Below are 13,649 nucleotides of genomic sequence, written 5' to 3' on the forward strand. Positions count from 1 at the left end.
GAGCCTGGAGCCTGTTTCAGATTCTGTGTCTCCCTCTCTCTCTGACCCTCCCCCGTTCATGCTCTGTCTCTCTCTGTCTCAAAAATAAATAAACGTTAAAAAAAAAAATTTTTTTTAAATAAATAAATAAATAAACCAAAATACCCCTCCTCACCTCCTGACCTTGCTAACACCTATTCACCCTTTAAGTTTCTTTAATAGAGCTGTACCCATGACCCATGCCCTCTGTCAGGTGCCCCAATATAGAGTATTACTGCTTCCTGCCCCTTTCCTTTGTAGCTCTTATCACAGATATAATCAGATGACCTATCTGTCTGATGGCAGACTCCTCACACTCAGTTCCCCAGAGGCAGGGATCATACCTCCCTGGATCACTGCTGCAACCCCAACAGCTGGCCCAGTGCTTGGCACATAGCAACTGCTCAGTTGTGGGAGACTAAATCATTACATGAACAGGCAAATTATCATCCCAATAACTATGCCAGGATTCACCACAAGCCAGAGCTGGAGGGAAAACTTTCCCAGCTCCTCAAACTTCATATATCAGGGAGAAAGGACAGAGTCTCTTATGAGAAAACCAACAGGCTTCAGAGAAGGCCGGGGCTGGGGCCACAAGGACCAGATAAGATCCCCCTCCTCACTTCCAGTGAGTCCACCTGCCTTGTGCCGGTTGACCACATCCATCTCCTTGTGGTTTGTGCAAAACTGCACCAGCAGCCCCAGCATGCCTGCATAGTTCTGGTTGGGTTCCAGGCTGAGAATGGCTGACAAGTACTGCTCCACCAGCCCAGGGTTCTGAAGAGGAAAGTATAAAGCAGGTGTGTCACATGGTGGAGGGTGGCACAGAAGCAGTGTGCACCACCCACCATGCCTCCCGTCACCTCTTTCCACAGCTTGCTGAGCTTCTTCACAGCACCATCGACGGCGTGCCTGTGGGAGCCACCCAGCACCTCCAACAGGAGCAGGCACTGCACCTCGACCTGTCAGGGCCGGGACAGGTTCGAGTCAGGACATGAAACGTGAGTGGAGGCCCCCTGACCCTCACCGCCTGCCCAAGACCTTCATCAGGCCTGCTCAACTCCAGCGAGATCCTCTTCCCTCCCCCACCCCCAAATGGCCCTGTCCCAGAATTACATCTGTTCACTCGAACACGCCATTAATAAGTATTTGTTGAGCACCTAGGAGTCAGGCAATGAAAACACAAAGAGAAAAGAGACAGACATGGTCCCTACTTTCATGCACTTTAGAGTCCAGAGAGAGAAAAAGACACTACAAAATAAACACACTAGAATATATAATTCCAGTGAGGTAAGTCTCATGCAGGAAAAGGATAAGCATCCTGTTTCATATCTGCCTTGACTTTTCCTTCATTAATTCCACAAATACTTACTGAATACTGACTAAAGGGCAGGCACGATGCTGGGCACTTTGGATATGGAAGTGAAGACCGACAGGATGATCCCAGACTGTGGAGCTCACTGTCCAACCCAGAGTGAAACACATAATAGGTGCTCAACTAAAAAACCTCAGACTTTATGTGCCACAAACACCCATCACTGGTGAGCAGTCTGAATTACTACCCTAACAAAAAGCGTGTGCTTAAGAAGTCGGCTGTACTCCATTTGCACATGCACAAAATAACAGGTGCATGAGGTTCTTCAAAGGCCTACTAATGGTCATTTTTGTTGTTTACTGTCTCTTACTATAAAAAAAACAGTAAACAACAAAAATGGCCACCAACAGGGGATTAGTTATATATACTGCCATACCTCCACTCAGAGGATCAGTAAACAGTCATCAAGAATGAGAAATTCTTGGGGCAACTGAGTGGCTCAGTCAGTTGAGCATCAGACTCTTGATTTCAGCTCAGGTTATATCATGGTTCGTGGGTTCAAGCCCCACATCGGGCTCCATGCTGTCAGCATGGAGCCTGCTTGGGATTCTTTCTCTCTCTCTCTGCCCCTCCCCCACTTATGCACACACGTGTGCTCTCTCTCAAAGTAAATAAATAAACATTTAAAAAAAGAAAGAGAGGGGCACCGGGGTGGCTCAGTCAGTTAAGCATCCGACTTCAGCTCAGGTCATGATCTCGTGGTTGGTGAGTTTGAGCCCGCGTGAGGATCTGTGCTGACAGCCCAGAGCTTGGAGTTTGCTTTGGATTCTTTGTCTCCCTCTCTCTCTGCCCCTCCCCAGCTTATGCTCTCTCTCCAAAATAAATAAATAAACATTTTTAGAAAATAATAAACAGAAAAAGAAAAAAACCTCTTTATATGCTATGCTGGAACAAATTCTAAATCTGCTTAGAGAAAAAAACAAGATGAAAGAAAAAAGTATGTTCAGTATGCTACTATATAAGAAACCCTGTTCAGCAGTATATACAGAGAATGTATCCACACACACAAGGAATAAGTAATAGATGGACCCAGGTGGCTAGGGAGGGAAACTGGTGTAGCCTTCTATGTCTCTCCCATTTTGAATTTTTTTTTTTTTTAATTAGAATAGCTTTTTAAGCTTGCTGACACCACATTCAGAACTATATTGCTGTTCCTCTCCTGAGAATGTTCTAACCCCTGATCTGGGCATGATTTGTTCCTTCATATCCTTCAGGTCTCTGCTCATATGATGCCTCCTTTGAAGCCTCCTCCCACTGTCACCCTGCACCACACTCTTTCCTCCTTCCTACCTGCCCTTCTGCTGTGTGACCTTCGTCTTACCATTTCTTAGCAGACCTGTGTGGCATCTACCTCCTCCACAAGAGTGTAAGCTCCATGAGGGCAAGGTCCTCTTTCCTGTTCCCAGCTCTTACTGCAGCTCCTAGAGAAACTGAATGAACTACGATCTATGTGTATGGTTGACATCGGCAACGAGTAAAGGAAAAACCCAGATTCAAGACGCTGGAAAAATAAACACGGTCTCATGCTCCTGATGCATTCTGTCCCACAAAGACAACACTCCAGAGTTGACCCCTGCCACTCGTTAACACACAAGTATACTTACCTACCTGGGATAATAAGAAATCACTGGAGATAAGCCAAGGAGGGAGCCCCTGATAAAGCATCTTAAAAAGATGATTTTGGTAGCAATGAAACCCACACTCTGAAGGGGGTCCAATTCCACTATCCATTATGTATCAGGTTTCAGTGTTCTTACCCTTCAGGCAGTCACTGATGGCCACTCCATAGTCATCCCCAGAGGATTGCTGGGTAAGCTCCCAGGGACAAGCTCATCAATGTGTCTTATTAACAAGCTGCTTCAGGGAGAGGTGCTACAGTTTTCTAATGCCTCTCATTTACCTGTACAGCCCTCTGTAACGTTCCACAGCCCTTTCACACCTCGTCTTGAGCCCCTCTTCACGACAACTCATGGAGGTGGATGGGGTAGTGGCACTTTTCCCCATTTTGCAGAAATGGGAAACAGATTCAGAGGTTACATATATGGCCAAATGTCATGGCTGAGAATCAGAACCATACCTCGGGTTCCTTTTCTTTTGTTTTAAAGTTTATCTATTTTGAGACAGAGAGACACCACAAGTGGACGAGCAGCATAAGCAAGGGAGGGGCAGAGAGAGGGAGAGAATCACAAGCAGGCTCCACACTGTCAGCACACAGAGCCCAACACAGGGCTTGAACCTACGAACCATGAGATCATGACCTGAAATGAAATTAAGAGTTGGATGCATGGGGCGCCTGGGTGGCGCAGTCGGTTAAGCGTCCGACTTCAGCCAGGTCACGATCTCGCGGTCCGGGAGTTCGAGCCCCGCGTCGGGCTCTGGGCTGATGATGGCTCGGAGCCTGGAGCCTGTTTCCAATTCTGTGTCTCCCTCTCTCTCTGCCCCTCCCCCGTTCATGCTCTGTCTCTCTCTGTCCCAAAAATAAATAAACGTTGAAACAAAAAAAATTAAAAAAAAAAAAAAAAAAAAAAAAAAAAGAGTTGGATGCTTAACCAACTGAGCCACCCAGACGGCCCTAGGGCTCCTTTTCAATGAACCATAAGACCATTCCTCTTGCCCTCCATTAAGCATATCTAGATGTTCAAAAGAACCTCCCAATCTGGCCTATTGGGCCACCTCTGGTTAGCAGACATGTTGAAAGGCAAGGCAGAGAAGGTGGAAGAAGCAGGCACAGAACAGGTGGAGAGAATTAAAAGATCAAAACACATGGCAAGAAAATTCTGTTCCATTAGCCAGTTCGACACTGAAATCCAAACACAGGGAAAGGAATGATTAGCCGGAAAAAGAATAATAATAATAATTTACATTACTGCATTTTCTTTTTTTTAAAGCATTTTTCAACGTTTATTTATTTTTGGGACAGAGAGAGATAGAGCATGAACGGGGGAGGGGCAGAGAGAGAGGGAGACACAGAATCGGAAACAGGCTCCAGGCTCTGAGCCATTAGCCCAGAGCCCGACGCGGGGCTCGAACTCACGGACCGTGAGATCGTGACCTGGCTGAAGTCGGACGCTTAACCGACTGCGCCACCCAGGCGCCCCTACATTACTGCATTTTCTAATTTACTTGCTTTCTGTCTTCCCTGCTCTGGCCTATCATGTCCTCCACGTATGCCCTGAAGGCAGGAATTGCCCATCAGTGTATTCCCAGAGACTAGCACCATGCCTGACAGAGAAGCTCAAACATATGTGATGGACAGACGGATGTTATTATGTTGTACTCACGTCCATCCACCAGCATCACACATTCGTGACAATTCAGAGTGCTTGATCACCAGCACCAAGAAGAGCACTTGGCCAGAGAAGGTGCTTCAACATGTCCCAACTCTGCGCAGAGAGCTGACTGCCACTACTGCAAAGACCCATGGAACCTACCAGTTTGTTCCAGATGTCTCCTTGACGCTTGGCTCTCGAAGGAAAGGCAATGCGCACCAGTAGGCAGGTCCAGGACAGGGCCAGCAAGGCAGCAGAGCCACTACTCTTACTGCAGGGGGCAGGGAGGCAAAGGATGAGTGCAGAGCAGGAGCCTCCACCTTGGGGACAAATGCTGACCGCAAGGCCCTGCCTGGCATATAGGACCCTCCCTTGACCTACACCTGGAGAGAACTTGAAACTGTTTCCTCGTAAATCATCTGTAACAACTCAGGACAAGGAATGCAGAACTCAGCAGCCAAACTCCCACCTCTTAGCACTCAACAACCATAAAAACAAAAAAGATGCTTTCCCCTATTCAAACAGTGTCCAGTGGACATTTGGTTTCCCTTCAAAATGGCCTTGCTTCCACTGGTTTCCCAACCCTGTTCCTCAGGAAAGCAGTTTGTCCACTGAGCCTGACATCCTGGCTCCTCCCTCCACACAGCAGGCAGACTGCTGGCGCCAGAGTTTCAGAGAGGAAAGACAGACATGCTCACACCTGCTCCACACAGGTCATCTGCACCAGCTTCTCCTGAATAGGACCCCGCCAAGCCCTGGTAGGCCACACATTTTATCTCTTTACCTGGGGACACCAGCTTTGGAGCCAATGCCTGAAGACTGCAGAGAGTGCAGAAGGTTCTTAGCAGTGGCTTCTGGCTGTGCCTCAGCCAACTGCTGGATGGCAGCCTGCAGGGCCCTGCGGGAGGCTGCATCTCTAGAGGAACGAATGAAATGGAAAGGTGAACACTGGGCACAGGGGCAGGGCAGCTTAGGCCAAGCGCTGGTCTTTCTCAGGAAAATTGGATTGTACTATATATTCCAGTGGATCACAGATGATGGGATTAGGAAATAACCAGAGAAATCCACCTCCTCCTGGAATTCTGGAAGCAGCTAACAAGAGCAAATGAGCCATCAGAGCTGTAAGGACAACACCAACATTTATGGACCACTTACTACGGACCTCAAACCAGGCCAAGTGCTTTTACACGCATGGCTGTTTATGGCGTACAGACTCATGACGTGGCAGGCACTGTCCCAGGAGCTTTACACTTACTAATTACCACCTATGAGGTAAACAACAGCACAATCCCCATTCTGCAGATGAAGAAAACGGAGGCACAGAGAGGCTAAGGTGACACCTCTCCAAAGCCCAGCCTCTAAACGCTGTCTTGTACCACCTCTCTGCACAAAGGGCTGGAGGCACAGGGTCTTCAGTAGGGACTCACCTGTACCGGTGTAGAGTCAGGCAGAATAATTTGCAGAGCCCTTTCACTGCTCCCTCTGGCAGATCTGAAACCAAAGATCACACACAAATTAATCAGTAGAAACTACTTCATGAGCCCCTGCTTGAGCCAGGCATTCTGCCAGACATAATCTCTACTCACTGGACACTTCCCATAAGTTGGAGATAGAATTCCCTGAAGGAAACAACAGCAAAATCGTACTCCAGAAAAACACCTGGTATAGAAAGGCTGTCCAGCGGACATGTGTTAAAGGAATGAAACTAAGACGATGTTGGTGGCCTCAAAATCTAACATGCTGGCAAGTGACACTTCTGGGGCACTGGGACTATTCTGCTTCTTGACCTGGGTGCTGGTTACACAGGTAGTCAAGTTTGTGAATATTCGGCAGGCTGTTCGCTTATGATACATGAACTCTTTTTTATATAGTTCCTGATAAATAGTTTTTAAAAATAGGACAAAATTTGGGGCACCTGGGTGGCTCAGTCAGTTAAGTGTCTGACTTTGGCTCAGATCATGATCTTGAGGTTCGTGAGTCCAAGCCCCACATCAGACTTGTTGCTGTCAGCATGGAGCCTGCTTGGGATTCTCCCCCTCTCTCTCTGCCCCATCCCACCTTAAGTGCACGCATGCACTCTCTCTCTCAAAATAAGTAAATAAACTTTAAAAACTTAAGTAAATAAATAAATAAAAATAGGACAAAAATTAAAGTATTCTGAGGGATCTGAAAAAGGCAGAGCAGCTCTAACTAGAGTGGCTTCCAAGTTTCTAAGGATACACAAGCTTGGCCTAATAGATTCGTAGGCTACGCAAAAATGGAAAGAAAGGGATGTACATGCTGAGTGGTGTTAACATGAGCAAAAGTGCAGGGGCAAGAATGCACGAAGCCCATCAGGACACATGAGGAGGAAGAAGAGAAGTAGTAACACCCAGGACTTAATCAGCACTCACAAGGTGCCAGGCCCTGCTCCAAGCACTGACACACAGTAACTCATTTAATCCCTGCAAGATACTTGTATTACTGAGGTCACTTTAAGATAAAGGAATATTGGGGTGCCTGGGTGGCTCAGTCAGTTAAGCTTCTAACTGTTGATTTCAGCTTAGGTCATGATCCCATGGTTTATGTGATCAAGCCCAGTGGGCTACTTGGGACTCTCTTTCTTTCTCTGCCCCTCCCCTGCTCATGCACATGTGCAGGCTCTTTCTCTCTCAAAATAAACTTAAAAAAAAAAAAAAAAAGATAAACATGAGTCAGAGAAAGATAAATACCATATGATTTCACTCATTATGTGGAATTTAAGAAACGAAACAGATGAACACAGAGGAGAAAAAAAAGAGAGAGGTAAACCATAAAACAGACTCTTAACTACAGAGAACAAACTGAGGATTACCAGAGGGAAGGTGGGTGAGGATGGGTAAATGGGTGATGGAGAGTAAGAAGGGCACTTGTAGTGATGAGCACCGGGTACTGTATGTAAGTGATGAATCACGAAATTCTACATCTGAAACTAGTATTACACTGTATGTTAACTGGAATTTAAATAAAAACTTGCCACTAAAAAACTATATACAGGCCAGCCGAGTGAAAGAGAAACTTCGGTTGTAGCAACAGGGGTCAGTAATGGAAAACCAATCTGTGGCCGGTTCTGCATGCTAGATTAAAGCGTGCAGATGAAAGGGAGAGGGTATGACTGGGGGAATGTAAGCCACAGTGTAAGGCCAACTCCAGTGGGAGACACCAACAGCCAAGGGCTGGCACAGCACTTCATACTTCAGGTACTGAAATGAATGCAGGAGGGGCAGGGACCTTGTCCCCACAGGACCCTAAACACTGTATTGATCCCCTGGACTTGGGGTAATTTCAGTGACCAAAGGAAAGAATGACTAGGGCCAGAAACAGGTTGTGGCTGAGAGCTAACATTCACTGGGTGCTTACCAGAGCCAGGCATGGTGTTAAGGACTGTCCACACATGTTCTCATTTACTCCTCACACTAACCCTGTGAGGGAGGCAATACTGCCATCTCCATAGTCAAAGCAAGGAAACTGGTTCAGACAAGTTAAGTAATTTGAACCAGGTCACAGAGCCTGAAAGTGGCAGAGCCATGGCTAGAACACAGAGCCCGTCTGACCTGAGCTGAGCCCTTCATCACAGACGGCTGTACTAGAGGTTTGTGACTAGAACGAGCAGGCACAGTAGATACTCCATCAGCGAGTCTCAGGGTGCAAGTACACAGAGGCAGGATTGAGGAAAGCTTCAGAGAGGTCTCAGGGCCCCACGGGCTGAGCCATGTTGACCATCTGCAACCAGCACTAGACAGCTTTGAGAAAGTCCTCAACTCCCAGCCTGGCAGAAAATACCTTTCCCCACCTTTGGTTAACTCACTTGGTTATCTGTTACCCTAACAAGACGAGAGGCCAGAATGATTATCACTACCCAATAGCTCCTCCTTAGACTTAGAAAATTAAAAAATTGAGAACTAATGATTTCTTGAGGAGTAGACAACTTCCCACCATCAGCTTGCACATCAAAAGCGACTAAACTTCTTATAAGTATCATTCACCCTGAACAGAAGAACTTCAGGGTGGCTGAACAGTAAAATCATCCTGCAAAGGCCCTGAGTAGTTCATGAACTTCACCCAAACATGTCCAACGCTTTACCCCGTCAAATGGGAAAAGGGCAGTATTCAGCAATTACATAGCAGAAGGCTCAGATGCTATGGCTGGGAAGGCATGTACAGCTGGTACCTTGTCACATGGCAGCCTTTTCTAACCATAATCCTGTTGAGAAAAGTTTCCAGGAAGACTTCTGAAGGTGCCATAAAACTCATACATTAAAGTGTTAACTAAGATGAGAATCTCTTAGAAGCTCACAAACAGGAATGTACTTAATTTACACGCAACTTTAACAAGCTTGGGTAGGTCACCAGGTGACCGTAGGTCAGAAGCAGCAAATGAGCACATGGCTGAAGCAGGCTCTTCACTAACAAGAAGTGAAAGCTGGGGGGAAGGGAGACCCAACTCGACACAGCCATGATTCTCAGACTTCAGCGAATCTAAGAATCACCTAAAGGGCTTATTAATACGCAGATGCTGGGCTCCACGTCCCCCACCCCCACCCGGTCTCTGAATCTGAGTTTCTGCGACGGAGATGAGAATCTGTATGTATCTCAAACAAGTTCTGACATAATGCTGATGCTGCTGGTCCAGGGACCACTTGGGAGAACCAATGCTACACAGTGAAAACACAACAAAAGGTAATTTAAAAGCTAATGAAGATTTATTGGATGAAAGCAAACTTTTTTTTTTTAACGTCAGTATAGTTAACATACAGTGTTACATGAAGGCAAACTTGTCTTACACATCCCAGTAGGTTGCAGGGAAAGCCCTCAGTTATGGTACAGAATCAGGATAACTACAGGTGCTCAATATTTCCCAAAATGTGTTCCCCAGACCCTGAACTGGTTTTCGGCAAAAGAGAGGTGCAAGGAAAACACAGGGTTAACAAAAGCTTCATAAAGTTAAAGCCCCTTCCCAGAATATGCTGTGAAACTCCCAGAGGGAAGCGGAAAATGTGGCCAATCACCTGCTACCACCTTGCTGACTTCCACGGAACACAGACTGGTGCCCCAAGTCGTAAAGAAAATGTTTTTGCACCTAGTAAATTGCCTAATATTGTTGGTATCTTTTAGAAATATTTCCAATCAAAATGGCTAAAACTGTAACAAATCTCTGGTACCTAAATGGATCAACTCTCCACTAACCCAAATGTTTCAGTGAAGGTTTCAGTGCACAGTATGGCAAGCAAATACGGCAAGTGAAGGCAGAAGGTGCTGCAAGGGAAAGAGGCAGCCATGGTTCTAAACAGAGAGTACAGTTTACTTTGAAATGGAATCATCTCTCGGTCACATGGATGGAAAATAAATACCTTTTCCAGCAACACATTTCCCCAGTTCACCGAGGATTTCTCTCCGTTCCTTCACACTGGCTGTTGTCACCTTCCCCGCAAAACGCTTTAGTGTCTCAGAAACCTGTAAAGACCAAACCCACAGAGAAAATTTCAGCAAACTACAAAACAATGAGTGTGTGTGTGTGTATATGTGCACGCACGTGCGCACATGCGTGCTAGGGAAGCAGGTGCAGAATTCAGTGAAGCTCTAACCAAGGTTTCTCAACCTCCACAATGCTGACATTCAGAGCTGGATAATTCTTTGCTGTGGAGCCATCTTCATATGCTGTAGGATTCTGAATGGTGTTCTTGACCTCTACCCCCCGAGATGCCAATAACAGCATTCCACTCCTCCTGCCTCAGCTGACAATCCGAATTGTCTCCAGACATTGTCGAATGTCTCCTCGAGGGCAAAATCATTCCCCAGTTGACATGTACTGTTTTAACCCAGTCAACTAGTCAATACTGATATCTTACTTAAATTTAGACGGGGCGCCTGGGTGGCTCAGTCAGTTAAGCGTCCGACTTTGGCTCAGGTCATGATCTCGCAGTTTATGAACCCGATCTCCACATCGGGCTCTGTGCTGACAGCTCAGAGCACGGAGACTGCTGAATATCTATGTCTCCCTCTCTCTATGCCCCTCCCCAACTCATACACATGTGCAAGCACGCTCTCTCTCTCAAAAATAAACATTAAGAAAATAAATAAATAAAAAGAAAGAAATTTAGACAAAAAAAGGCAAGGCAAAAGGCCAAAACTTCAGGACAGAAAATTCCCTTTCACAATTATGTAAATTCTGGTGAGGGCCCACCACATATCAGTGTCTTCCCTTTATATCAGCTCATGTTAACCTCCCACAAGGGGAATGTCAGTATCCTGGCAGGTCATTAGCAGAACATAAGCACAGTGGCTGAAGGGTAGAAGGTAAAGAGGCTGAATCCCAGCTCTGCCTCTTACCAGCTGTGGAAACTCTAGCACCTACCTCGTAGGACTTGTTAGAGGCTAAGGGAGGGAGCCTATGTAGAGCATTTACTCTCCTCTCAGCACAAGGTCAGCTACTACTGCCAACAAGCCTTTGAGGCAGGCATCAGTATCTCCACTTTACAAGTGATGAAGGAGCAGACTCCAAGAGGGGAAGCCATTCCTCAGACAGAGGTTGAGAGCCACAGCACCTGCATTCTTGAAACTAAACCTGAAACCGATAGGTCCATTAACCACTGCTAACCAGTCCTTAGCTTTCAACCACCATCCACGTTAGCACAGCTGCATCCTCCGCACTGGGTGGGGGCAATTTGCAAATATTCCGGAAAATCTGCTCCTGAGCAATATTCTCCAAGCTATAGAATGGACAAGCTATAGAATGGATACATGAGCACTAGAAAAGGCCATGGTAAGACCCAAGTAACTGACATATGGTGCCCTCATCTTTTCCTTCTAAAGTTATTTCAGTGACAGGCCAGGTCTTACAAGTAACATACATAGAGAAGGGTACATAGAGACCTTAATACATAGAGGCCTTATTAGTAAAATACATAGAAAAGGGTACATAGAGAAACAAAACAATGTTAAGTTTTTCTTATATTTAAACCCCTGATGTAATTCTACTGGCAATGAGTAAACTCATGCCAAGACTCTGTCTTCCAGGGTTTTGTGATTGTTCCAAGTGATTGTTTTAATACTGTCTTTTTTTATAGTCATACATACAGATAATTAAAGAGTCAAAGTCATGTCAACCATACCTAAAAAAAAAAAAAAAAAAAAAGGTCAAAGCCAAAGAATTCTGGGAAGTCTGCTAGAAAACCCAGTCCCTTGCCTTCCCTCCCCAAGAGCACCCTCTTTCACCAATTCTGGCTCATAATTTTGGCAGTTATCTCCATAATCTCTAAATAACTTGCTTGTACTACTACTATTGGATTTTTCTGTTTTATTGCCTTTTACAGTAGCTCTTTCTCCAACCTCACCACACACACTCCCCACTTCCCCAACATAATTCCTCAGTTTCATAATATTGGCCAGCTCAGTTGTCCGTGTTTACATTCAACCTCCATTTAATATACTATGTTTATTATCCTACACAGCTTTATTAACCCTGGAGTTAATAAATACCCTTTCCCACCTCACCTCAGTCTGCCTTGTTTTATCTGTCCTAATTGACAATTCAACCCCAAATTTTTTGCCACTTGTCTGCTTCTCACTTGACAAATTGTCTGCCTCTTTGGGCAGATCAGGTATTCTACCCAAGTCTGTCTTCCTGAAGAAGTTATCTCTCAGAACTTGATGACCTGCCCCAATTTGGCAGTTGGTCCTCTATACTTGGGATATAGTGTCTCACCCTGAAAATGTACTTTCTTGTGTTTAGATGGGGCACATCCCCCATTTTGTGAAGTCCTTGCACATCTGAAAATGTTCTAGCTTCACACTTGAATTAAGTTCATTTGGATACAGAATACTAGGTTGAAATCATTTTCCCTCAGGATTCTGAAGACATTTCTCGCTGAGCTCCAGCTTTCAGTGCTGCTATAAAGTCCAATGCCATTCTGATTTTTGATCCTTTGTGTGAGACTTGACTTTTCCCTCTGCAAATTTCTAGGATCTTCTCTTTGTGTCTAAGGTTCTAAAATTTCACACCAACGTTCTTTATTGTGAGTCTATTTTCATCCACTGTGCTCAGCATTTTTGATCTGGAAACACACCCTCCAGTTCAGGGCAAGTTTCTTGAATTACCCTGTGGATGATTTCCTTGGATATTGAACCTCCTACTCTAGTCCTCACAGTGATCCTGTTTCACACTCTCCAGAGGAAAAAAAAAAAGGCCAGACTTTTGCCAAGGTTGAGAAAGACAGCTGGGGATCTGACTGCATCTGAGAAAAGCTCTCAACCAATCCTAATTTCACCCCTCCCACTCACCCTCTCTTCCAGAGGTCAGTTAATACCACCAGCTCCCATCTGTCAGAGATTCTGCCATGTGAATCAGGTTGCTTCTTAACTTTCCCAACTGTCAGTTTGGTTTCATTTTCCCTGGGTCTACTAAATCCTTCCCATTCAGCACTTTAGAGTTTCTAAAAGTTTGCTGCTGTTGTCTGCTCTCCATTCTCCCAATCCTTGTGGGAGTACTTTTTCAAAACCTTTTAATAGTTTAAGGGGCGCCTGGATGGCTCAGTCGGTTGAGCGTCCGACTTCGGCTCAGGTCATGATCTCATGGTTTGTTGAGTTCAAACCCCACATCCAGCTCACTGCTATCAGTGCAGAGCCCGCTTTGAATTCTCTGACGTGCGCGCGCGCGCTCTCTCTCTCTCTCTCTCTCTCTCTCTCTCTCTCTCTCTTTCCTGGCCCCACCCCTGTTCACACTCTCTCTCTCTCTCTCTCTCAAAAATAAACATTTAAGGGGCGCCTGGGTGGCGCAGTCGGTTAAGCGTCCGACTTCAGCCAGGTCACGATCTCGTGGTCCGTGAGTTCGAGCCCCGCGTCAGGCTCTGGGCTGATGGCTCAGAGCCTGGAGCCTGCTTCCAATTCTGTGTCTCCCTCTCTCTCTGCCCCTCCCCCGTTCATGCTCTGTCTCTCTCTGTCCCAAAAATAAATAAACGTTGAAAAAAAAA

General features: G+C 45.8%; 1 protein-coding gene across 1 annotated transcript in view; it reads right to left on the minus strand.

Moving 5' to 3' along the window:
• GCN1 (GCN1 activator of EIF2AK4) overlaps positions 1–13,649 on the minus strand; it is a 58,991-nt gene that overhangs the window by 43,659 nt on the left and 1,683 nt on the right. Inside the window, exons 2-7 of the mRNA XM_047828454.1 lie at positions 10,032–10,134; positions 6,090–6,153; positions 5,447–5,578; positions 4,825–4,933; positions 882–980; positions 661–795 (exon numbers count right to left, since the gene is read on the minus strand). Of these exons, the coding sequence (XP_047684410.1) occupies positions 661–795; positions 882–980; positions 4,825–4,933; positions 5,447–5,578; positions 6,090–6,153; positions 10,032–10,134 (642 nt within the window). The remainder of the gene's footprint in view (positions 1–660; positions 796–881; positions 981–4,824; positions 4,934–5,446; positions 5,579–6,089; positions 6,154–10,031; positions 10,135–13,649) is intronic.

This window comes from Prionailurus viverrinus, chromosome D3 (assembly GCF_022837055.1).
Source record: "Prionailurus viverrinus isolate Anna chromosome D3, UM_Priviv_1.0, whole genome shotgun sequence".
NCBI lineage: Eukaryota > Metazoa > Chordata > Mammalia > Carnivora > Felidae > Prionailurus > Prionailurus viverrinus.